A 27,609-nucleotide genomic window follows, 5' to 3' on the forward strand; every position below is an offset into this window, starting at 1 on the left:
CCACTGTATTTGATATTCTAAGATTTCATACACTTTCTAACTTTCATAATGCAACAGTGAATTTTCTAAAACACATTCAATATTAGATGGACATTTTTATTTGAAGAGTTGAGTATATTGCTGTTATATTTTAACTGTATTGTGCAAGTGTTACATTTTACTCTTATATTCAGAAAATAATTTTTGACTGAATCACAATTGTGAAAACTTCAGAAAGCAACAACAGCCTCTCCCAAGTTATGTACCTCTTGACAGAGAAAAGACAGTTTGTCAAGCCTGTTGGTTTTTCTGTCCTTCTTCAAGAGGTAGGGATAAGCTTTAGTCTGTCTGCAGCTTACAGTGGAAATACACTCACCTCTAAACCAATTTCAGCTCTGTATGTAAACTAGAGGAAAGATAATGGAGCAATTTGTTGGCCATTCAGACCCATTTGTTTGTACAATAATTACAGTAATGTGCAAAAGTCTGAGGCACCTGAAAGTCGAACTATTTATTTGGGTAGTAAGTGTTTAAATTAAAAAATATATATGGGTGGTTGACATAATATTAGGCATGAAAATTATTGAATCTTAGATTTCCAAAAATATAAGTGGTCCCTACGATTTTGTATTGGAATCTGAATTTGTTCACCCATTCGTTGTATTAGTGTATACAATTGTCATATGGTGTGACATGTAAGTTACTGTATACAAAACTAAAATGGTGTATACTTTTCTTAAGAATCTCCCTTTATCATAATTCTTTATCATGACTATCCTGAGATCCAGCATTTCCTTGTTAAAATTAATTAACTTGTGTATTTTTTTTCTTAATCATTGCGCGAAGTTAGTTCTCAATCTGTTCTAAATCTTTCAATATATTTTAGATTAATTCTGGCAAACGTGTTACAAATCTAACAAAATGATTGTGTCTCTTGCTGATACTATTTTACGTGTTCCATTGAGATTTTTATGATTGATTTTCTTTGGGTCACAATTCTGAATGTCACCTCATAGGATGAACCACACCACACTACAATTTGTCAATGCAAAAATGTGTATTATATGCATTTAACATCCAAACAAAAATGTTTAAGAACAATCACACAAAGATGTGAAACACTGTGCCACCAAACATTTTGTAGCACTTGGTTATCTGACACAGGACTAGTGAAGAACCATATTTCTAGTGAGGAACACACTAATAAAGAATTGTATCACAAGTAATTGTTTACAGGTAAGTCTGTTGAATATTAACTACAGGTAAGTATTGATTACTCATAACTACCCCTAAGTAAATCAGTCTTATACAGTGGGGAGAACAAGTATTTGAAACACTGCAGATTTTGCAGGTTTTCCTACTTACAAAGCATGTAGAGGTCTGTCATTTTTATCATAGGTACACTTCAACTGTGAGAGACAGAATCTAAAAAATACAGAAAATCACATTATATGATTTTTAAGTAATTCATTTGCATTTTATTGCAAATTTTATTACTTAAAAATCATACAATGTGATTTTCTGGATTTTTGTTTTAGATTCAGTCTCTCACAGTTGAAGAGTACCTATGATAAAAATTACAGACTTCTACATGCTTTGTATGTGGGAAAACCTGCAAATCAGCAGTATATCAAATACTTGTTCTCCCCACTGTAAACAAGGTTAGGTTAGTAATGAGTAAGTATGACAAATGGTGTAGGTTGTCTTCTTCAAAGGGAAAATAAAAGGCTACTTTAACTGTGAGAGGTCCGCTAAAAGAAAATGTACAACCCACGAATTAGCAATCAAGGCATTCAAGGCCGGCCCGGCTATAAAACCAGACTTCAGCCTAGTTCACTTGTCTTCATTTGATAGATAAAGTGGTAAAAAGCACAAAACATACATTAAGCTTGGCTATTAGTTATAACATATAAGAATAAGCTGTTAGATCAAATTAATAATTATTGTGTGTAGGTAAATACTGTTCATATCATATGGTGTGACGAATGGATCATATGAAGTGACAAGCAAAACCTGTCCCACAACATGATAGGTTTCATGCACATAGCACAAGATTGAGCCTTGGGTTATGTGCTAGCATCCTAGCAACATACCCACTTCAACATGGTTACATAGATCTAAAAGTAATCATGACCAAAAAAAGTCATTTATCGTTGGCATTTTCATGTAAATAGCATCAGACTGACTTTTTTGTTATTGATGTAACTTAAAACCATTGGCCTTCTCTGACTGACTGGTTGTGAAATAATGGAAGTTGATAGAAAACAAAATAATGAACAAGTCCTTACCTCAATATGTAACTTTGATGTCATTCAACCCTGTATTTTCTTAACTACTCAGGCCCGGAAGACTTGAAGACTTGTCTGGGTATCTACAAAAGAAAAAGTCGTGAAAAAAGGTTTTACTTAAAGAACGAGACAAAGGAGTGAACAAGAAAACAATCGCAAGTGAAATGTATGTAATTCCAATGGTCAAAATCACAGTGTTAATGCATGAAAAAAAAAAATGAAAACATGAAATAAAGAAATCTGTAACATGCATTAGTCGTTAAATCACAGTAGAGACATGGCTGTTTATCATGGTGCAATGACACTTTGTTCACAAGGGGGTAGGTGTAGTATCCTCTGTGCTGTACCTTCACTTTCTTTACAGACCAATAGAGTGATAACATCAAATCAATAATTAGACAATTCAATTATTTTCAAAGATGCCGTGATTGTAGGCACTACATTTCCTTCCTTTATTTCTTTTCTTTTTTTGGAAGGAGGGGGGTTGCTCTATCTTTGACCCAAGAAAACATACTATTTATAACTAGATACTGTCATTGCCCTGCATGGTATTAACCTTTAGATTTTCAAAGACTTTTCAAGATTGTTGTTGTTGTTGTTGTGGACTGTATTTGGTGCTGCCTGGTCTAGACACTGGATTAGTCTGTGTGAGGGTACTACTGTGTCCCAAATTGCACCCTATTCCCACTTACAGCAGCGCATGGGCCCAGATAAGAAGCAGTGCACTATATAAAGAATAGGGTGCCATTTGGAAAGCTCACGTGTTAATAGGAGATGGCAAATCCAAGTCTGTGTGGGTGTGTTGACTGGTTCCTGGTGGGGTGAAGCCCTCCAGAAAAACTGATTGTACAATTACACACTGACTAAACTGATGACAGAGGGAACTAAAGCAGCAGACATTTAACCTTTGCTTGAACACTTTGTCTGTATTCATTAATTAAATAGTGAAGTGGTTTGCTTAGTTGGTGAAGGATTTTGAAGTTTCTGATTTTTGTCCCATGGGCTTTACAGAAATAAAGTATTGTTCAAAAGTCATTCATTAAAGTCATTTATTTGGATAGTAAGGGTTCATTTGTAAAAAAAAAAAAAAAATAATAGATTATATATATATATATATATTTTAATTCATGTTTTTATATATATTATTTTAAATTAAAACACTTATTACCTAAAAAAAATTCCCTTACTTCGACTTTAAGGTGTCCAAGTCTTTAGTACAGTACTGGACATCTTTATGCTTATAAAATGCATAATGGTAAGCATTTAAGATTCATGTAATGTGATAACCAAGATTTTAATTCTCTTTTACCTCTATTTCTTAGCTGAATATGTTTAATCAGGTAGCCATAATATAAATTATTTAAAGATAAAAATTACATTACAGGGACCTTTTCTTTATAGTTTCCAGTGAGTCATTATGACATTGTCTGAAAGTCTGACTTCAAGCTGGGAGCTTATAATGTCAGCACAACGTCATTCTGATAACCTCAAGTACAAGAGAATTAAGTCTACAGTACAGCTCTCAGGTCTAAAAGCCCATCAGACCTAATCTCTAACCAGTATGTATATACCAAGCCTTCGGAAAGTATTCAGACCCCTTCACTTTCTCCAGATTTTGTTTTATTTTTTTATTTGTTTTAATTTATTAAACATCTTTTTGCCGTTCATCTACGCACAAAAACCCATAATGACACAGGAAAAACACATTTTTACAAATGTATGCCAATTTCATTAAATTTTTTTTACTTAAATATATATATCATGTTCATAAGAATTCAGACCCTTTGGGATTGACACTCCAAACTGAAGTCATATGTATCATGTGTCCTTTGATCATCCATGAGATGTCTTCAATGAAATTGATTGGACGTGGTTTAGAAAGGCACACACCTGTCTACATAAGGTCCCACACTTATTGTAAAATACACTCACCTAAAGGATTATTAGGAACACCTGTTCAATTTCTCATTTATGCAGTTATCTAATCAACCAATCACATGGCAGTTGCTTCAATGCATTCAGGGGTGTGGTCCTGGTCAAGACAATCTCCTGAACTCCAAACTGAATGTCAGAATGGGAAAGAAAGGTGATTTAAGCAATTTTGAGTGTGGCATGGTTGTTGGTGCCATGACGGGCCAGTCTGAGTATTTCACAATCTGCTCAGTTACTGGGATTTTCACGCACAACCATTTCTAGGGTTTACAAAGAATGGTGTGAAAAGGGAAAAACATCCAGTATGCGGCAGTCCTGTTGGCGAAAATGCCTTGTTGATGCTAGAGGTCAGAGGAGAATGGGCCGACTGATTCAAGCTGATAGAAGAGCAACTTTGACTGAAATAACCACTCGTTACAACCGAGGTATTCAGCAAAGCATTTGTGAAGCCACAACACGCACAACCTTGAGGCGATGGGCTACAACAGCAGAAGACCCCACCGGGTACCACTCATCTCCACTACAAATAGGAAAAAGAGGCTACAATTTGCACGCGCTCACCAAAATTGGACAGTTGAAAACTGGAAGAATGTTGCCTGGTCTGATGAGTCTCGATTTCTGTTGAGACATTTAGATGGTAGAGTCAGAATTTAGCGTAAACAGAATGAGAACATGGATCCATCATGCCTTGTTACCACTGTGCAGGCTGGTGGTGGTGGTGTAATGGTGTGGGGGATGTTTTCTTGGCACACTTTAGGCCCCTTAGTGCCAATTGGGCATCGTTTAAATGCCACGGCCTACCTGAGCATTGTTTCTGACCATGTCCATCCCTTTATGACCACCATGTACCCATCCTCTGATGGCTACTTCCAGCAGGATAATGCACCATGTCACAAAGCTCGAATCATTTCAAATTGGTTTCTTGAACATGACAATGAGTTCACTGTACTGAAATGGCCCCCACAGTCACCAGATCTCAACCCAATAGAGCATATTTGGGATGTGGTGGAACGGGAGCTTCGTGCCCTGGATGTGCATCCCACAAATCTCCATCAACTGCAAGATGCTATCCTATCAATATGGGCCAACATTTCTAAAGAATGCTTTCAGCACCTTGTTGAATCAATGCCACGTAGAATTAAGGCAGTTCTGAAGGCGAAAGGGGGTCAAACACAGTATTAGTATGGTGTTCCTAATAATCCTTTAGGTGAGTGTAGATGGAGTTTGGAACCACCAACTCTCTTCCAAGATGCGCCACACCCAACCTGACAGAGCTTGAGAGAATCCACAATGAAGAATAAAAGAAAATGCTTTAATCCAGGTGTGTAAAGCTGATAGAGGCCTACCAAAGCTGTGATCACTGTCAAAGGTGCTTCTGCAAAGTACTGCATAAAGAGCTTGAATACTTATGTAGATTAAATCTGTCCATTATTTTTTTTTTTTTCAGTCAAAGGACAACATTTTTTACTTCATCATTACTGGGAATTGTATGAAGATAGACGGCAACAAAAAGTTAATCTAACCAATTATGATTGAAGTCTATAACACAATAAAATGTGAAGAAAGTGCATCGGACTGAACACCTTCCAAAGGCACTTTATTCATAGAGGGCATTGAACGAATGCATATAGCACAGCTAAAGACATGTACCATACAAATCAACACAGTGAAGAAAAGGCTTTTCGCTTACGCCAATATCACCGTGTCTCTGGTCCGTCTACATTGTGTGTACATGAATATCATGAGAGCTATCGCAGCATATACAAAGGACAGGAAGCCCACAAAGCAGCTTATGAAAAGGAAGGGGTCTAGCGGCTGGGCCACCAGCTCAGTGCAGCGCTCCCCGTTAAATTGCCAGAGCTTACCTATGGGACATCTAAAGAGGTCAAAGACACTGGGTTAGAGCATGTAGAGAATGGTACACTTCATCAAATGATGCGCGCGCGTCGCGTGTCATGTGCTATTAGAACGCTGTAGTGCAATTGCTTTCCTCTTAGCACTTTACGGAGACAAAACAAGGAGAACAAAGTTATATTTGAACACTGCAACGGGTCACAGAAACGATAAGTGATGTTGTCAGCGCTACCTAAATATTAGGTAGCGCTGACAATGGATTGCTGGCAACCAGGGTTTGATATCCACAGACATACAGCATTGCCAATTCACTAAATGAGGAGACGGTTACTCGAAGGTACCTGCAAGTAGCTCCATGCCCTGGTACTGTCTCACACTGGCCCCCGTTCTGGCAGTAGTCGGGCTGCAGGACACAGATGCTCTGACAGGGCAGGCCATCCAGTGTCATGTAGCCCGGGTCACACAGACACTCGGCCTCCCGAGACCAGCGGTTCACCACACAGCGAGAGAAGTCATTGCAAGCCAAGAACTTACAGGGATCTGCTTGGTCAGCTGTTAAAAAAAGCAATGAGAGAGGGGAGAATTGTAGGATCAGTATTCATGAAATGGCCACATAAAGAATCTGCCTTTTAAAGATCTTCTTTCTCTCAGGGAGACACTGAGGGAGACACTGAAATGATTTGACTGATTTTAATGTGTGTCCTCCTTGGCTTCTTGTCTGCACTGAATTATAAGGTCCCCACTGAGAAACTGAGGCCCCAGACAAAGCACACAGATGCATTTCAGTCTACATTAGTGTGTCATTCCTTGTGGATGGAATATCCTACATGCTAAATATGTTATGTCACGGCTGTATATTCACTGTTATATTTGTTTCATAATCTGTAAACATCACAATTAAAATATCTGCAACACAGCCATGAAATGTGGTCCCCATATTGGGCGTTGGGGATAAAGTGAAAGCTTTGGGTTGTGCCTAACTAGTGACAAGCACAGGGGCTTATCTCATACCAGGTTTTATGTCCAGAGAGTGACTGTCGATCTCAATGTTGAGCCTCATGGCTGCAGCGTTGCAGAAGTCTTCCAGGACACAGTGGATGGCCTGGGTCACATTGTACGGCACAGACTTGGTGAACTTCACCTTGCTGTTGACGACAACGCTGCCATTCCTGAAGTTCAGAATCTCCAACTTCTTGAATCCTGTTAGATTGGACTGCAGGTACGGCAGCAGCTGGACAGAAACCGAGATACAATCCAGAAGTGACTGTTAAAGGTACATGCTGTAGGACAAATCATTTCCTGTAAATAAATGTAAAAGCAACTGCTTGACTTTTTCCTCTTGATTTTGGCCTTCACTTAGTTTGAAAACTTTCTAATAACAGTTGCATTCTAACATTGTCCTTAGCTACTGTGTGGTAGTTCAAAGAGTTCTTCCCCGTACACCAGTTTTTTGTACACTACTGAGTGGACAGTATTTCTGTTGTGTTTCTTTAAAAAAAAAACGTATATATTTGTAAATATTTTCACCAAGTACTTTCCAAGATATTTTTAACAAGATAATTAAGGTCTGTATTTTAAAAAAATATTCTAAATATTTTACCATATACCAGCATTTATCAGATCCCTGAGTACTTAGTCAAATGTCAAATATTTCAGATAGAGACTTCATAATTCATTTTCTAAATGTGTAAAAGCCCCGTTCCATTATAGATGGCAGGTGACAGTTGTTTACTGACTACATTCACTCAGTTTGTCTTTGTTGAATAACTTAAATTTGTGTATGTTCTGTATTAAAAACATTTCTTTTTCATTTGTTCACTATAGTATTTTGTATTCTATGTTTATTTATGACTTGCAATATTTAAAATAATTCATAACAAGTTATTGTAATTAATGTTTTCCCATCTCTACAATCAGTCAAACTGTATGTATTTTATTCAAACATGGGCTTGCTTGGCAAAGCTCATTAAAATATTGGCAAACATCATATAAAATATTAATATACATACTATACATTTATTCATTGTTATAATTATATGTATTACTGCATGTATTCCTTGCTTAAATACCTCTTATCTTCCATGTTGTATTTTCTTTTTACAAAATGTGTATTCTGGGTATGAAAAAGGGCCCTTAAGCATTTCACTGCTGTAAATGAAGCACCTAACAAGTAACAAGTGTCCTCCAGTCACGAAGAAGACAGCTGCTAATCCCCCGGCCCGTGAATGAGGTTTATCTAAAAGGTACTTGCCAGCAAGGGAGAATGATAATCAAACTTAGCTAACTTGTACTAACTAGTACGCACCTCAAATAGTTTCCCAACTAGCTACGCACCTGAAATAGTTTCCCAACTAGCTACGCACCTCAAATAGAGTTTACCAACAGCTACGCACCTCAAATAGAGTTTACTAACTAGCTACGCACCTCGAAGATCCGGTCAGTTTGGTTAAACAATTCAGTAGTGCTGGTTAAATTTAACACATTGATATCTCCTATGTCCGACACATAAGTGTGGGGGCAGCCTTTGTAAACTGGACTGCCCCTTTTGATGGCAATTTAGAACTTCATCCGGTTTCAATGGGGATTCCCCAAGGAGCCAGTGGCGAGGGGTGGGTGCTCAGTGGCTTTCTACTTTGTTATTAGTAAAAATACAAGACGTAGAAACATAACGATTTTACCTAAATACAAATTAATACGCAACTTTGAATAATACACTTTGATTTTACACCATTCAATAACTCCAGAGAACTGCCACCTTTGATACTTGTAATGCAATAGCATACTATCTTTACCTATTAAATTAATCCATTACATTCATTTATTGACTATTTTGTAATCATCTATGAAATGGGTCAAAGCCAAGTTCCACCGTCAGTATGTTTGATTGAAGTCAGAATTATAAAAAAAAAAAATGAGAGTATATAGAATACAATTTGCAAGTACAACTAAAGTATTGAATGGAGAAGCCAGGACCAGAAACGCCCCATTTCACAATGTACATTTTTGCTCACTTTCACTCTCCTCTGCTCCTCTCATTTATTCACTTTGAACTAAGTCAAAAATGGGGCCAGAGAACAGGCAATAGGTCTGGAAATCTGTTTGAAGAGTCTGCCAAATCTCAACCAGCACCTTCTCTCTGAATCATAGAAACTCTGACATTTGTGATACTGCTTTTGATTCTGAGCACAGATGAAATAAGACAGGTGGAAATAAACCTTGCCATCAATTATTCCTTTAAAATGGAAATATTGAGTAAATTTAGAACTGTTACTGACAGGAAGCACGTTCTCTAACTTGAACAGGGTTTTGGTCTTTAGGGGGCAAAAAGGACTGTGGGTCACAGCTGTGATACAGGCAGAGATCCCAAGGCTTATCAGTACAGGCTATAGCAGTCAGAGCAGGAAACTTTTCATTCATTGCTTTTGTCAAAGTGATTTAAAGCACTACCATTTTAGGCCCACAGAGACCAGAGCCTGCTCTCTACAATTATTTGTTAAGTATGTACAGATTTTGAGTGAAGTGCCAAATCTTTAGTAAATCATGTCCTCAAGGGGGAAAACACTTCAGTGGTTGCCCACTTACATAGCTGGGAATCTGAATCAAATTGAAACAACATCTAACCACTTTATTTCTCAGTGTCCCATGGAGAATAACATAATTAGCTATATTGTTTCAGTAAAATTAAACACTTATTTGTTTTGTAGCTCAAAAAGAATTGGTTGTACCACATGAGCAAAATAAACTATACACATAATAAATACATAATGTACATATGTATGTACAGACATCACACACAAATGAAGGTCGTTGAGGTCGTTGCTGAAGACTCCCAACAACTCTCAGGTAAAAAAAGAAAAATATGTGGGTTTTTTTGAGGCACGTGGTCGGTCAGTATGTGGTCGGTCAGTGCATTTTAATTGTTAAGCAGTCCAATGGCTTATATAAAATTGCCTCTCAGATGGCCTTGATGGTCCATTACAAGTCCTATCTCCCAGGAGAGGAACTTTAAACTGGAGGCTTTGCCTACTCTGGCTCCATTGACATTAAAGGAAAGGTTGTTGTCCTGGCAACATCAGACTGGTTTGCTTAGAATTCTTAGATGTTTCTGTTCTACAGGTGCTTTGAGACTGCATGAGAAACGGAAATCTTCCGTTGGTCTGTTCTAGGTGTAGGCTATGGTGTCTGCCACTGATGTGGGCCATGACAAACATTTTGAAGCAAATCATGACTACAGTGTTGACTGCAATAGTCATTAGGACATTACAAACGTTACCTTGTTTTCTATTGAATTTAAAAAAAATTTGGGGGGGGTATTCGGATTACGGCGGAATTTCTTGAAACAAGCGGAACACGTTGAAGAGGTCCATGAATATGTTCGTCATTTGGTTGGCACACATTCTGAGGAAATGATCGCGGGGATGACCATCTGGGCTGGCAGCTTGGTTAGTGTTCACAACATTCCTTAGGGACTGAGGGCACTCGTTTTCTGTAACAACAAGAGCCTCCTTGGCTGACTCATCATTCTCCAACTTGAAGCGATAATAGAATGTGTTGAGCTTGTCTGCGAGGGAGGCATCGTTTGGTGTCATGCTGCGGTATTTGCCCATGTGATAACTAAATGCTTATAGGACGTGCAGCGACTCAGCTCAGATTCGGAAGCAAGTAAGGAGGTCAACACGGTGAAGTGAAAATAAAGTTTCCCTTGGTGATTGGAGCCTTACTCTGAGGTCACAGAGTATACTCTCCGGCATTTGCATGTTTGCCAACAAGAAATGTGGAGGAAGAGGCCTTGTGGCGCATCTTTTCCAACCAGGTAGTTTCCCCTTCCTGACTTACCTCCAGCACCATCAATGTCTTTGTTCGGCCAGGTCTCCATTAACAGGTAAGATTGTTGCACCAACATCTTGAGCAAATACTGTATACTGTGTGTGTGTGTATATATATATATATGTATACATATTTTTATGTATATATTTTTTTAAACACCACTTCTGCTGTGCCACCACAGTGTTCCTCATGGCCTCATGTCTTTGTGACATTCCTCACGGCCTCATGTCTTCGTTACATCTCTCATGGCCTGATGTCTTCGTTACATCCCTCATGGCCTCATGTCTACTGTCCTGGCTGTCTAATCACCCCTACTTCCTGATTGGCCCATTTATCCCTTCTCCACCACACTGTAATTATAAAACTATTTGTTAATTGCTAAAGGTACTCAAGGTCTGCAATCATCAATGCACATACTGAAAGTCGCTCTGCTTAAGAGCATCAGCTGATGTGACTCATGTAAATGGAACCGCAATGCAGGTGGTCGTAATGGCTCTATCATGCATTTATCTAGATACAAGCACATGGAAACGTTCACAATAAGCAGGCATTTAAAATCCATTTACTTCTCAGGGTGGCACGTTGTCCCTTCGGTTTACAAATAGTGTCATTTCAAAGCCTGAGAAAGGCATGAACAGGCGGTTGTATCAGAGTATCCAGATGTGGCAAAGGCTGAGAGGTCACCGGCATGCTTTTAGTGACCACGGGGCTATGGGGTCAATCACATAAGGACATTAAATGAAGTACAGTAGCAACAACAAAAAGTGGAGAAAATGTGTTTAGCCTATGAAATAGATCGACTCTCCTGCCCTATCACCCTCTCTTGCTCTACATTAGGGGTCTTCAACAGGTCAATAGCAGTTGGTGAACACCTCAGAGACCATTCTGAATAGCTTGCCTAACAATTATTTAAGGTCAGTTGCATTTGTTCCACCACAAACTAAATGGACAAATTAACGAATCTGACAAGTAATAGTCAGTGATTGCGAAGTACCTCAACTCATCCTCAATTGATCGCAAGTTGAACAATGATCAAAGCTGGCAGGATTTTCTAGAAACCTGAGTCACCTAAAAGGGATGCTCCGTAAAACGTTTTCCTGCACTTTCTGTATGTTTACTCTGTAGAACCGCAGCTTTTCAAACAGGTAACTCAACTCATAGCTTACTCTTTAATTGGCATCCGATTTTCTGTTTCTTATCATCAATGTGAAGAACAAGATACATCAGTTTGGAGACACCTATACATCCTGTTAGTTATATTTCAGCCCACACTTAATTGCACTAGAAGTAATCAAAAGAGAGCGAATTGGTTCTGTTCTAAACACGGCACACTGTATAATAAGGAAAACATTGCATTTATTTTTGCACGGATGTGTGACAAATTAATCTGCTCACATAAATAATTAAATCAAATCAATCTAAATTGTCTGTTGACAACACAACTAACCAGTAAAGGAAACTAGAAAAGAGAGAATTCATATCTGACATGTCAAGTTCAGCAGAGAGGTGAAGCAAGGTTAGCTATGCCAATAACAATATACCCTTCAGTTGCATGATTTGAATCTGCCTTGTTCTGAAAGCAACAGCATGGTTAAACAAGCACATCCGATTGGTCAGAGGAAAAGGAATCCAGTGGAATACCAGACTTTGAATAGTTAAAAGAGCAAGAGATAAGCAAGCCCATATATGATTGTTATATTTTTGGATATGAGTTATATGTATAGTTCATTGATAAAGACGATGACGATGTTCCAGCTGTATTTTGAATCTGAGAGCCATTAAATTTAGCTCAGTACAGTAAAATGTATCTAAACAATTAAATCCAATCACTTAAACTAACTTGCCAATGCTGTATCAAAACTTTTCTAAGGCAGCTCTTCCTCTCCACATAATTTCTAAGTCATAAACCAAGGTGCTGGCTTTTACCGCACCTTTCTTTCAGTAATAAGTACCTGAACGACAAAAGACAGTAAAAATATAGTGTTTCTCTGTTGCTTGTCAATTTAGCCTGAATAATCAAAGACAGATCTTGTCATTTCTATTTCTATCTATACTTCCTATTCTTTCCTCTCTCACTCGTTTGATTGTTATCTCTTCCTTCAAATGTCATGACATTGGGTTCAGTTACCTGCTGCTTTTTGAACAAAAGAGCTGTCACTCTTATCTCTTCAAGAACATTATTCCGTACTCACTCACCAGTTCCACAAAGGTGTTCTCCAGGGATCTATATTCGGAGGAGCTCTTGTTGAAGAGGTCATCGGAGAACCTCATGTTGGTCACCCGTAGGCTGAAGAACACCACCAGCTCTCTTCCCTTGCTGGCTGTGGTCTTGGAGGGAGTGGTCAAATATCTCAGTGGTGGTGATGCAGTGGTCTCAAAGGGGTGCTCCTCAGGAGCCAATGGGTATCCACTCGCCTCTGGAAGGTCAGTGAGCTCTGTGCTCACCAGGTCCATTTTATCGAGTTCATCAGCAATGTCTTGTACACTAATGCCCTTAGGTTCTGAGACCTCCATGACTTCTTCGTCCAACTCTTCTTCATCAATAACAGTCACATCATGTTCCTCAACATCCTCCTCCATAGGCTCTAGCTCTGAAGGTGACCCTTTGACATTTACCTCAGGCACAGTGTCAGATTCTCCAGGTGGTGTGGGTATAGAATCTGGGATGGGTTGTGCTGTCTCTGCTATCCCCTTTTCCCTCCCATCTGGCAATGAAACAGATTCTCTGTCCTCTGTTGTGTTTTGAAACAGGAGAGGATATTTCAATAAGTCACAAACCAATACCATCAATTGTGTTTTATCAGTACTGCAAATGTCTGCCAAGTGTCCAGCACAAAATATATAATCCTAATTTATATTGAATGTGCAGTTATATTGCCAACATGACTGCAGGGGCAGAGTTCCAGGCAAGCCCTTTATTCCTGCCAGGTCCTTTTTTTATTAACAATATTTGTCAGATTTATTTAATGAAAAAATATGTATGCATCGTTTGATGAGGTAAGCTCTCAGCGATGTAAGCATTGGTAATTAATGAATTTGCCAAAGCCTTTTGTTTACTGCATATGAAATGATAAATGCAACATTAAAGGCAGGCAGCAGGGCAATCAGTCCAAACACAGACCATTAATATATCTCCTCCATGTGACTCTAATTATTAGCTGTAATGCAATATCACACCTCTATTGTTCAAATGTATTGCTTCAAATTATTTCATTATCTGTGCCTAGTGGAACTGTTTTAATAATGTGCATTGCTCACCCGTTTCTTCCACAGTATCAACAGCTTCCTCATGGTGGATGTCCTCATACCCAGGGTATTCAGGTAGCAGGTCCTCAATTTCCTCTTCAAATGATTGGTCTTCTTTTGGCACAATATTGTCTTCTTCTAGAGGTTCAGTTTCCTCTCCAAAGGGAGTGCCCTCTACAGAATCCACAGGTTGGATAATTTTAATTTCTCCTGCTAATGATTTGGTAACATCTTCATCAAGTGCTGTTTCCTGAACTTCTTCTTCTTTAGCTTCCACAACAATCTCTTCCCCAGGCTTTGGTTTGACAACAACCTCTTTCTCATGTTCTGTTTTCTCAACTGACTCTTCTGGTTCCAAGACCTCTACTATTTCTTTTTCATGTTTTGAGACCTCAGCTCCTTCGTTAATTGGTTCTGGTTCCTCAACTATCCCTTCTTCGGTTTCTGAGGCCTCATCAACACCTTTGTCAGGTTCTGCTTTTTCAACTATCCCTTCTTCAGGCTCTGAGACCTTAGCTTCCTCATCGTCAGGTTCTGAGACTTCAACTAGCTCTTCCTTAGGTTCTGGTTCATTAACTATATCATCCTCAGGTTCCAAGACCTTGAATACCTCTCCTTCAGTTTCAAAGACACCTACAACCTCGTCCTTAGATTCTGGTTCCTCAACTACCTCTTCCACAGGTTCCATCACTTCAACAGCCTCATCCACTGGTTTGTCTTTCTCAGCTATCCCCTCCCCAGGTTTGAGTTCAACTTCCTCTTCATTTGGCTTGTGTTCCTCAACATCCTTTTCCTCATGCTCTCCTTCCACAACAAACTCTTCATCAGGTTTGGGTTCCTCAGAAACCTTTTCCTCATGCTCTCCTTCCACAACAAACTCTTCATCAGGTTTGGGTTCCTCAGAAACCTTTTCCTCATGCTCTCCTTCCACAACAACCTCTTCATCAGGTTTGAGTTCCTCAACTTCCTTTTCCTCAGTTTCTGGACCCTCAACTACCTCTCCCTCATGTACCGAGGAGTCAAAAACCTCTTCCTTAGATTCAACTAACTCTTGCTCATGTTCCAAGACCTCAATAATCTCAGGTTCCAAGACCTTAATTACCCCTTCCTCAGGTTCCAAGACCTCAACTACCTCTTGCTCAAATTCTGAGATGTCAGCTACCTCTTTGTCTGATTCTGGTTTCCCCAATATTTCTTTCTCAGTTTCTGAGAAATCAACTCCCTCTTCTGCCGGTTCTGGGGTCTTAATTACCTCTTCCTCAGGTTCTGTTTTTTCAGTTACCTTCTCCTCAGGTGCCACATTTTGTTCTGGTGCTTGAACTATCTCTTCCTTTGGTTCAAAGACCTCAGCTACCTCTTGATCTGGTTCTGAAACCTCAATTACATCTTCTGCTGGTTTTTCAACTATCTCCTGAGATTCCACATCCTCAGATTGTGAGACCTCAACTACATCCTCATCCTTCCGAATTACACTTTCCTCAGGTACTGGTTCCTCAACTATCTCTTCCTTATGTTCTGAGTCCTCAAGTACAGCTGGCTCCTCGACTAACATATTCTCAGCTTCTGAGACCTCATCTACCTTTTCCTCAGGTTCAGAGATCTTATCTGTATCTTCTTCAGGTTCATCAACGGTCTCTTCTTCAGCTTCCACGACTTCAACTACCTCATCCTCAGGTTTAGATATCTTAGCTACCTCTTTATTAGTCTCTGAGAACTCATCAACTTTTTCCTTAGGTTCTGAGACCTCAACTATCTCTTTGTCAGTTTCTGGTTCCTCAACTACTTCTCCCTCAGATGTTGTTTCCTCAACTACCTCTTCTTTTGGTTCCAATACCTCAACTACTTCTTTCTCAGATTCTGAAACCATAACTACCTCTTTGTCAGGTTCTGGTTCCACAAATACATTCTCCTCAGGTTCCAATACCTCAACTATTTCTTTCTCAGGTTCTTGTTCCTCTACTACCTCTTCTTCATATTCTGGCTCTTCTTCAACTACAACATGTTCAAGATCCCCCTCAACTTCATTGTCCTCTATTGCTTTAGTGGCAGGCTGATCTGTGATGGCCGAAAGAGTCGTCACAGGCAATACAGTGTCAGATGCTTCTTCCTCAGTGGCTGTTGTGAGAAGAATCTGAGTGGTGGGAGTGGGCTTTGCCTCCGCCTCCACAACAGCCTCATCTTCTGATATCCAATTAGGAGGGAGTTCAGTTGGATTGTCTGTTTCTGTACCTTCATTTTTAGGAGCAGAGGTAATATCCAAATCCTCAGGGGGTAAGACAGGGTACCCATTAGTAGGGACTACATTACCAAAAGGAGGCTCAGGGTATTCCTCTGGAATGCTAGGCTCAGCAACATATTCCTGTGGAGTTGTAGTTAGGAAGTAGTGTCTTACAAGCTCACCATTTCCCTTATCAGTGGCATGGATGGTTTCAATCAGATGTGTAATAAACAGAACTTCTTCCGGTTCAGTTGTTGCTTCAGACTCACTCTCGTCAATGTCCATCGATTCACTAGTATCCTCGTAGATGTAGGGTACATCACCTCTCTCTGGTGGTGCCTTTTCTTCATCATCTGGAATATCTCCAGTAGGGTCCAGTAAGGTGACAAGAGCCTTATCTTTATCCACAGGTCCAAGTGGAACATCCAGACGAGGCTTCTCCACAGCAATCTCTGGCTCATCTGTGACTATTTCCATGTGGTTGTGTATAGGTGGGTTACTGAACTGAAAAGGAAAAGACAACAAAAAAGCATGTTGATACATAATTCCAAGGTTTGATATTTTACTATTGGTAGTCTAGATTAATAAAGATAATACTTACATCCTCAAACACTTCCTCAACAGCTTCCTTGGCAGGTTTAGTAGTTAGTGGAATTACTTTTACTGTGGAATGAGGTTGAAAATATTGGGAAATCACGTCATTAACAAATACAACATACGTGTTATAAGTTATTCACTCTAATTCAGGTACCTGGTTCAAAGTTTAAGGACTGTAGATCCACTGGCAGAGACGCCTCTTCACTTAAAGAGTTGGCCACTATTTCCCGCAGGCTGGACACGGCTGTGGCTGGAGTCCTCGTGGCATTCTCTGGTGAAATTCTCTCAAAGACCAGAGAATAATGCACCGTCACTCCTCCAGGTCTGAAAGAGCATAAAACTGTGTGAGAGAGAAGCATTGTGCGCAGTGCCGGCTCCAGCCTTTTGGGGTCCCCTCTCCCCTAGGCAAAATGTAATTTGGGGTCCCCTCACCCCTAGCGATCAGGCACTCTAAACTTATGCCTCGAACCGGCTCTGATTGTCCGTAGCGAAGCTTGGTGATACTACACTACTAAATTTTTTTTATAAAAGCTATAAGCAATTTATAAATGCCTGAACCAAAACAAAAGGTATCAACTGCCAGGTTTAAGATCTGGAGAGTTTAAATACAAATTCAGGAATAGCATATTTGGAATGCAGAGCATGAAAATATGTCACTTTTTCTCTCACCGACTTTAATGGCACAATCAAAAATGTATCAATATTCAGCTCTATCTTAGAGAAGCCGGAGGGTAAACAGATTAGTTAAATGGAATTTTGATTAGAATGGTAATGACACATCAATGGTGTATTTCTTCCCTTTTTATTTCTGTCAATAGTGGCGCGCAGGCAAAGGTCGAATTAGTTGTGAATCTTTTATCAGATTAGTGGAGCGGGCTCAAGCCACTGACTGGCATGGCTGTTATTGCTGTTGGCAGCACTGCCCAACACAGGGCACTCAAAATAGGCAATTATTCCGTTCACACAGGGCTTTATATTGAAATGCTTACTTTCCTTCCATCTTAAGATTAAGGAAGCCAGAAGCATTAACAGCCTTTCAGAAAGAATTAAATAACCATATTTCCAATGTTAACCCTCACTGAGCCACAGAAGGGAAATAAAATCAGAGTCCAGTTTCTGCTGATGTTGATCCTCATTTCTTAACAGTTTCCCTTGTTGATTTATTGACCCATCAAGGAGGCTCAAAGAGCAGAGTAATTATAGAGTTGCCGTTTGTTGAGGTTATCTGATTCTTCTCTATTTGGGCCCTGTGTTACAGTTGAGGGAGATATACACAGAGCAAAGCAGCACACTGGCATGGACAATCACAGACAGACAGAAACAGCAGCTACCACTCAAGATGGCTCTCATCACAGTAATTCTATTACCCGTCACTCTCCAGGGTCTCGCTTAGATTAGAGGAAGGAAATAAAGAGACCATTAGTATGAGATATAATGACACGTCATCTTAAAAGGAAATAGAGCATTATTCATTGCTTGGTTAATATGGTGATAAAACCTGCACTTTTCTTTTGCATTGTACGTAAAAACATAATGGCATTTAATTTTACAACACAGCTGTATGTATTTTCAGTATGCATATGGATCACACTAACAACGTATCAGGTTATCATTAATCAGCATAGCCTAGGGCTCAACCTGTAGCATGACAGAATGGCTTTGCTTGCACAAAACTTTTTCCTGGCATTTGACAGAATTTCAGCTGGGTGGGAATGAACTAGTTATGTTTTCGAATATCCAAAATCCATGCCAAATCAATATTTATTCAAGATCTGATTAAATACATTTTTAAGAGCAATAAGAGGCCATTTATTTTAATTTACAGGAAGGGTTTGCCAGCTTTCAATCTCGCTTTCCTCCGTCTCCGTCTGAATCTATTGCCAATTTTATTTGCATTTGATGTACCTGATTCCCAAAACACTGATCTCTTTAAATCCTGGGAGTTTGTCAAAAACATGGAGCATCTGTGGAAGAAGAAGGACCGTATTAGACTTTGTTCAAAGCTTATAGAAACACATGCCTCTCCAGTAAACATAGCAGTCCTACAGAGGTACTACATCCAATACGTGTTGCTAGTTATGCATCTGATGTAATCTGAGGAAATGTGAAGTACTGTAAGTCAGAGCAGGGGAGTGTATAAATGGGACACTTAGTCATTGATATCTATTTTTCGTGGATGACATTTAGAGCACTTGTGACACAATCTTGTCCGACAGAGCTTTAAGAGTCTGATGGGTGAATCCGGACATCCTCTCCATTAGAGCTTAAACAGATATAAGTTCCAAGGAAGTTGAAATGGATTGGCAAGTGATTATTCCCGGAATGTAGCGCTACACAGAATGTAGCGCTTTGGGCTACATCTCCATTCTCCAACCAGAAGCATGCATTCACACATTTAACAGCATCAATTTGGCGCTTGTATCTGCTGTTTGTCCATTCCGTCTATGTAACATCAATGTGGGAAAACGCATTATTTTGGAGGACGGAGAATCGGGACTGAGCATTTGTCTACGTATATAGGTTGGAAATCCAGCCCTCATGGTCCAGGTGGAGATCAGTAATCTGCTTTTTGCTTTCTCTGCCACTGACTCATGAACCTGTGGCATTCTGTAATCCTCTTTACCATGAACCACTTCAGAGGGCACCTGCAAGAACATGCCATAGACAATTGTACAGCATCAGATGACTATCTTTTGGTTCAGCATTACACTGATAAGATAATTACTTTATTTCCATTGCAATATTTTCCATGTGACTCTGTGTGGTCATTATGGATACATACATTTCATAATTATCAGTTGCGTGGAGATGTTCATTTCGGATGAAATGTAATACCTTTATACACAATATCAAAAATATTTTATATGTACCATGTTAACAATTTGGAAGAAATAAACGCAGTTCAGGGTTTTGGTGGGAATTACATTTTTTATCAAAGTGTGCTTTTAACCATGAATGCTAACATGTACTGTGACATACTGAAGCATGATCCCCTTCCTTCAGAGACTGGGCCGCAGGGCAGCATTCTAACAACCCCAAACACACCTCCAAGACGACCACTGCCTTGCTAAAGAAGCTGTGGGTAAAGGTGATGGACTGGCCAAGCATGTCTCCAGACCTAAATCCTGTTGAGCATCTGTGGGGCATCCTCAAACGGAAGGTGGAGGAGCACAAGGTCTCTAACATCCACCAGCTCTGTGATGTTGTCATGGAGGAGTGGAAGAGAACTCCAGTGGCAACCTGTGAAGCTCTGGTGAACTCCATGCCCAAGAGGGTTAAGGCAGTGCTGGAAAATTATGGTGGACACAAAAAATATTGACACTTTGGGCCCACTTTGGACATTTTCACTTAGGAGTGTACTCACTTTTGTTGCCAGCGGTTTAAACATTAATGGCTGTTTGTTGTGTTTTTTTGAGGGGACAGCAAATTTACACTTCTACAAGCTGTACACTAACTACTTTACATTGTAGCAAAGTGTCATTTCTTCAGTGTTGTCACATACATTTTCAAAAATGTGAGGAGTGTACTCACTTTTGTGAGATACTGTATATTCTGAATTAAAGAAAATTATATGTGGTTAAATTGCTTACACTATATACTTGTTGTGTTTGCATACATAATAAAAGTCAAATAATAGTGTGGAATAGGGCTACAATCATCAAATACTGGCTCTCTGTAGTACTGTCTAACCTATACTCACCTCAATGTCAAAACTCTTTAATATTTAAGGCAATATAAAGGTAATAATTACTGTACTATTTACTGCAATAAACTACAGTATTTACTAAGGTGTTGTTGGGTATTTCTCATTGAAAAACATGAAAAAAAATGTGTAGAGCAAATTAGCCAGAACATTTTTGTGGCTAGGACTGTGTACGAGAACGTGAGAGCCACCTAACCGAAATGTATCCAGGCTATGTTTTCATCTTACCTGGTCTTGCAGGTGATGAGAAAGGTCAACGTACTGGGGGGAGTCAGGGTCATCCAGTAATTCCCTGTAACCTGGGTCCACCAGATCAATGCTGAATTCTACTATCTCCTCCACAAGGTTCTCCGGGACCACGTTGGGTAGCTCAGAGTCCTGCAAACAGGAGAATACAAAAGGGTCCTATTAACTAGTCACAAAAGACAACTGACTAAAACTGAAAAAGACAACCTGAAAAAATGCAATAACTAATAGAATTTTCTTTTTTTTCCGTGCAAATCATTATGCCACGATTGGTGGTAATGAATAGAACCCATTATTGAGATAATTTGAGGTGTATTACTAGACAATGTGGTCAAATAATATCAGCTGTCTGGAAAAAGGAAGACACCAGCTGAGCAACCACAAGCATTCTGTCTGTTAACTTTTCAATCAGCCCGCAAGCTCTTAGCAATCTTAGGCCAAAATGAATTTGGTTTACCTTCTCAGCAGCGGTTTCTGTTTCAAGTGTTCCCTCAGGTGTTTCAGGGACCTTGGCATCGTTGGTCACAGGAGCAGGTGGTTCTGGGACTGAAGTCCGGGCCTCCTCAGAACCTGAAAGGTTAATTAAAAAGTAATTATACTGTGCAATGGATTTAATTTACCACGGATACATTTTGATTCAATTACTTGGCATGTTACGATACAGTACGCTGATGTTAATACAGAGCGTTTGCAACTTGATACATAGTCGACACAACTTAATACAGTACGTTGACAACTTGATACATAGTTGACACAACTTGATACAGTGAGTTGACATCTTGACAGTGTCTTGCTTGTCATACCTGCAATCTCAGTGACCACAGCAGCAGCTATGGTTGTGGCAGCTACGCCTCTTCGGGTGACAAAGGAGGAAATAGGAAGAGTTAACTTTTGAAGCATTATATGAACATGTGTTTTCTAGTATATACATTGCCAGAATGTTTTTTATGTTAACAAAAAATGCAGCAGAAAAAATACAAAATTAAATACTGATCACTGTAGCCTATGTACTTCCTTGTTCATATGTATATGAACGATAATGTTTATGAATATAGTAACTACTTGGGTAGATTGTTTATGCTAACTGATGGTAATTCTGAAATATGAAAAACTAAGAACTAATGTTAGCACTGACATTAGTCTTATGGATTTTCTTTTTAGAATTCCTTGGTGCTACTGCCTACAGTACACCATAATCAACGTCAGCTTGATACAGTACATTCCAATAAAAGTCAACATTTCTAGTTAATTACTACTCATGTACCATCTTGTGTGGCTTCATTATCATAATTTCAGTGCAAACTGCCATCATCCGGTGTATGTATAGTGTCTGAAGACGCGTGACGGATTCATTCATGTCTCAGGAGGTACTCCACCCGTAAGTATGCATAATCAGCGCTACATGAACAGTAAGCGCTACACGCGTAGTGCGTCCAGTACAAAGCCTGACTTAAGAGGGCTGCAATGTGTGTGAGAAAGCAACACGCCTTGACAGCTATCCGTCGAGATCTGCTATCAGCAGACAGCAGGCCGCATACTGTCTTCTGCCTTACCCAGTCGACTGCTTCTTATCTCGCAGGTTCATCCTCTATGAGAGCAGAATCACAATTGTAGCATGAGTCACAACACACCATCTTAAATCAAGCCAAAAAAACGTAACACTTCAAGACTGCGTGGCATATGAAGCACCACTGAAACGTGCTCTTGGGGGGGGGGGGGCTGTCAGCAAATAGATACGCATTTTATACCCTCTTTGAGATGTAAATGAAGTGTGTTAATGGGAGCAGGATTATCCCTTCCCTGTTTTCTCAAGAGACTGATATGTAATTAAATGTCAACAGCTTTAAATAAAGGGGAAAGACAGAAGTTTTAACTTGATCAACAATTGGCTTTCTCCATGGCTATTGCACAAGTAACAATGCTGTTGTTTACAAAGGAAAATATACTAAAATCCATTTATTTCACATGATATCATAAAGGCTTTTGGATATTGCCATTTGTTTTAGTGTTGGTAGCTTTTCGGGGTTTGGCCGTGCATAAGGCAGAACAATAAAAAAAAGATGTAATTTGACAGTACAAATTATTTTCAAATGTGTCCTTTGCTTTTAGAAAACCCATCTAATTGCAGGGGCTCACAGTCAAAAAAACACAAGAGAAGGTGACATGCTGTTGGTTTTCTCACCCTGTACACCATACTCAGGTGCTCTTCTGAGTTACTGAAGTTCCCAGCCAGGTCAGAGAGACACAGGGGTTCATGTCGACATTTGTGAACCCACGTCGTGTACTCTGTAGTTCCAGGGATTCGGTCAAAGAAGATCCGGAATGCTTCCCAAACGGCTTCCTGACAAACTGACCAGAGACAGAACAGTGAATGTGTCACAGAGCACAAATAACTTACATTTCCAAATGAATTACAATACATTCAATTTAGAGAGCACAGATTCACCATTTCTCATGATGAATTGCAATTTAGTGATACAGTGAGACACACCCTTCGCCTTCCTGATTCCCAGTGCAATCGGAATTGTATGAGGCAATGCATCTTTTTGTTACAAATATAGAGATAAATTATCCTACCGGAAATAAATTGCTCGCTTGGGAAATTGTAGATACAATTCAGCAATGAATTGTCTTTATTTGCCATGGTTTTACTACATCACTTTTCGCTCCGTGAACACCACTCTATTTAATTATGGATAAAAGTAACCAACTGGATACAATGGGTAATGAACTATATCATCACATAACGCATCTGCATTGTGCATCAGGTGAAATATGCAGCATTGTTCAGAGTGTATTTCACAGACTCCTTCTAGTCATTCGGCTTGTGTGTCCTTCAATCAGCCCATTTTGAGATTCAATAATGTAGAACAGACAGATAAACTTTGTATATTATATATAAGGTTATGTTTAGGCATAATAGTAGTTGGCTCCAATTCACTCACTTTCTACACTTGCATATCCAGTTGCAGGTTCTGCCATGGTCACTACTGTGGTGCACACTATACTGTAACTTTCAGCATTTCATTTGACTAGTGACTATCCAGGTCATATCATAGACCAGGAAATTGTGTACCTTTACAAGGGCAAAAGAGCAGACGCTTAATATATCAACATGCAATAGCTAACAGAATGCCAGTCAAGTAATTCTGACCATCCTCAGTTAATGAATAGACAACCCATACCTCTGAGCCTGTAGTAAGCTTGGTGGCTGGCTATGACCTCATTGATGGTCTCTTGTGGACAGACTCTCACTCCAGACTGGAAGACCGCTGACCTCTTCGCACGGTACTTTCCCAAATCAAATATGGTTCGGATATTAGAGTTCTGCTGGGTCGTTTCCAAAAGTTCATCCAAGCGCGTAGAACTGATTTCTTCCGTTGTCGCTCTGATATCTCCTCTCAGCCATGAACTTGGATAATTCCTTGCTGAAAAGACAATAAAAATGGAAAAAGGCATTCAAACTATGATATTTTCAGAATTTTAAGAAATGTAAAGAAATGTCTGTCATGACTGTCCAAATATAAATGAGAGTATGCTGTTGAATCATACAGTAACAGTGCAAACAAATATCTATGTCTCTGGCTTTGATTTGTAATTAAATGTCACGTTTCACATTTTCTAGATATGAGAATTGTATTGTTGTGGTGGGAGAGTAATTCACAACGGTCATTATTCAAACCACTTATAAGCAGACAGTAATGTTAACAGCATTAATATCAATATGAAGGGACGCTGGTAACATGGCCTTTTCAGAAATGTGCTTGTCTCCAAGGAAACAGAGACCACAGTTCTAATTTAGATGTTGTTTGTACATTTCCATGTCATACAGACATGAAGGTGATCAATGATGAACATCATAATCACACTGAAAATAATACTTGCTTTACCGGCATGGGTGGATATTTGAAGATTATTGGCCAAAATAGTTGTAGGTATGTTCTATTTATTGCTTTTGTCCAATGGCTCATTATTAACAGCTTGAACTATTCTCTAAGATATTGAAACAAAATATTGAGTGTGTGCTAGGGATATACAGATGAGGAAATGATTGGCTGATAACGATAGCTAAAATTCACATTCAACAATGGGCCAGTGTTGATACAGATACCGAACTTTTGTCATTTCTGAACCGGTTTGCCCTGGCATAAATTAAATAAAAAAATGTGCATCTGTTGATTTATCTTATTTCAACAAATGTAAATTAAATTATACAAAAGTTATCTTTATAAATATTTTAATAACAAGAGTCTCCCCAAAATATATCTGATAATGAATGGAAAATGTATACATTAAATGATAAATACACATTCGATTTCTGTATATAAAAAAAAAATATCACATTATAATTCCTGGATATATATTTTTTTAATAATCTAGGTAAGGTATTTACTCTTAGAACTCCTTTACCAATGCGATTGTTGGTCTTTTGATAGGGAGTAATTTGCTAAGGAGCAATTTCATTTAAATCAGCTGTGTTGCTGAAGATCGTTAAGTGCTCTGACATAGTTTGCAGCCTTAAATGCACTTAATTATTTTAAGCCCAGCATCAAATTAGCATTCAAAATCTACCAGCCGCTCAGTTTGCCAGCCAGCACCCATCCCTTTGCACCATAAAACACAAAACAAACACGTACTGTATGCTACCTACTGACTTGAAAAGAGAACAGAATTATATAAAAGTACCGTGGGACATTGCTGCTCAATTTACAAAACATTTTGTGACCTCAGCAGCATCTACTAAAGACTCGATAGATCAGTTTATCCATAATATGTTCTCTTGAAATGTCATTTAAAACACCAGAATGAGCTGTTAATGTGGGTATCAGGTTTCTGGTAATTCTGTGGGCAGGGCCATGGTCTACTGCACATGAGCTCTAAATTAGTAATGTCTGCTGGTATAATGTAGAACAGGCATGGTCAAAATTATAATAAATTGTCAATATATAATAAAATGTATATATTGAAAAAAAAAATGTACTCGCCATTTCATCTGAACCTTTCGTCTGTCTCTTCAGAATAGCTGTAGCTTTCAATAAATCACAATGACATCACCAAGTTGGCGCCAATGTGTTATGCAACTACAAGGAGTCCTACAACCATCAACGAGGGATAAACCCATACTGTAAGTTCAAATAAGTCAAAGAGGCTCGTGATAAGCGCTGTGATGTTGCTCTCCTCCTGGGAAAGCTCATCGAGCTGGGAAGTCTTTTATAGGCGTTACTATAACACTATAGTCTTACAAGCTGTTATTTCGCCCTTATGCAACCCACAGTGCTGACAACCTGCCCACATTTATTCACAGCCATACTGTATGCTAACCATATCCACCTAATACACAGTACAATAACTCCTTATGAAATAAAGTTTATCTAACATGTCATTTGAGTGCGATGCTACGAAATGCTCAGCGAAAACACGTGATAGTTTCATTAGTATGGTCAGCGGAATCAGTAAGCCTTTGTGGAAGAGCTTTGACGATAGCGGTGATATAGCAGTCGTAAAGAGAGCTCTTTGTATCTGCCCCAAAGCTTGGTTAGACCCAATTACCCTTAACGTAACCTTGCAGACTGCCATTGTAGAGTTCTGCACACATTGGCCATAGCTTAAAATCGTCTATACTGTGGCACTGAAATTGTTCGATCCTCTGCATAAGAGCTGTCAAATGTTATATCACATGCAGTGAAAACATCCCGTAAAATAGACCAATGATTCCAACTTTAATTCAATCTAATCCACTTTGCCTTTATTCATGCAGTAACTCAATGGTAAAATGCAAACTGGTCTTGGGTACTGAATGAAAACCTACAATTACTGCCTGTGTGACCTCTCGCAGAGATGTGTTTTTACTTTTCAGAAATGTTTGTGCACCAGAATCTTGGAAATAAAGACTGTGCAAACAATGTTACGGCAGGTTTGAATGAAGTAAAGCCTCAGTCTAGTGCCCTTCGGACTCAAAAGGCTCACGTCTCCTTGAATTAAAATGGAGCCCGAAGCTTACCTTTAATTCCAGTCGCTTGAAGAGCAGAGAAAAACAGCGTAAGAGTAAGCAGCCCATATTTCCAAGGCATGATTAAACCGTTTAGTTTCCAGTTATCAGCGTAAAAAAAAAAAGTTCAGGTTCAGTTTTATCTCATTTGGTGCCCATGCGTGACAATACTTTCCTCAGGATCACTAAATATCTGGGCCGTCTATAAATTCCACATGGAAGTGGTTGGTCATTTATGTTCAGACCTGCTTTCCCGGCAGATAATGAGAATTTGATAGCGGCATCTGACAGACATGGCGCGGAACTATGAGAGCAAACCCTGTCCAACAAGGGATTGTGGATGTGCTCAAAGTGTGACAAGACTGACAGTTAAAAAAGCCAGCACTGTTTCGGGAATAATCTGTTTATCTGCTGCTCAGACATAATCCGTCTTTACCCCATGGGCCCTTCAGAACCAGTGTCATCCTGTTAGGGGCTTTCTTGGTGGGGAGCATCTGCCAAACAGGGCCTTGGGGTCATCTTTGCCGACACTCCTGCTTACCACATCCTCTACGCCCACATTTAGCTTCACCTGAGACGGCCCTCGACGTAACCTCGTCACCCCCACTCTGTCACCCAGATCCCCACTCTCCTGTTAAAGATTACTTGGCAACTAACTACAGCAGCTTTCAGGACATCGTCCATAAGACAATGCACTGTTTCTCTGTGGGTAATAATGTACAGTGTGTCA

General features: G+C 39.4%; 1 protein-coding gene across 1 annotated transcript in view; it reads right to left on the reverse strand.

Moving 5' to 3' along the window:
- Positions 1–27,301, reverse strand: part of LOC105017843 (interphotoreceptor matrix proteoglycan 1) — a 32,044-nt gene extending 4,743 nt beyond the window's left edge. Inside the window, exons 1-16 of the mRNA XM_010882775.4 lie at positions 26,892–27,301; positions 24,076–24,318; positions 23,073–23,239; positions 22,444–22,478; positions 21,694–21,743; positions 21,348–21,460; positions 20,873–21,022; positions 18,847–18,905; positions 18,309–18,329; positions 17,096–17,265; positions 16,946–17,007; positions 14,139–16,848; positions 13,077–13,612; positions 7,065–7,284; positions 6,395–6,605; positions 2,268–2,350 (exon numbers count right to left, since the gene is read on the reverse strand). Coding sequence (XP_010881077.3) covers positions 2,308–2,350; positions 6,395–6,605; positions 7,065–7,284; positions 13,077–13,612; positions 14,139–16,848; positions 16,946–17,007; positions 17,096–17,265; positions 18,309–18,329; positions 18,847–18,905; positions 20,873–21,022; positions 21,348–21,460; positions 21,694–21,743; positions 22,444–22,478; positions 23,073–23,239; positions 24,076–24,318; positions 26,892–26,961 — 4,860 coding nt within the window. The 5' untranslated portion in view covers positions 26,962–27,301 and the 3' untranslated portion in view covers positions 2,268–2,307. The remainder of the gene's footprint in view (positions 1–2,267; positions 2,351–6,394; positions 6,606–7,064; positions 7,285–13,076; positions 13,613–14,138; positions 16,849–16,945; positions 17,008–17,095; positions 17,266–18,308; positions 18,330–18,846; positions 18,906–20,872; positions 21,023–21,347; positions 21,461–21,693; positions 21,744–22,443; positions 22,479–23,072; positions 23,240–24,075; positions 24,319–26,891) is intronic.
- Between the last annotated feature and the right edge of the window lie 308 nt (positions 27,302–27,609).

Source organism: Esox lucius, chromosome 18 (genome assembly GCF_011004845.1).
Source record: "Esox lucius isolate fEsoLuc1 chromosome 18, fEsoLuc1.pri, whole genome shotgun sequence".
Taxonomy (NCBI): domain Eukaryota; kingdom Metazoa; phylum Chordata; class Actinopteri; order Esociformes; family Esocidae; genus Esox; species Esox lucius.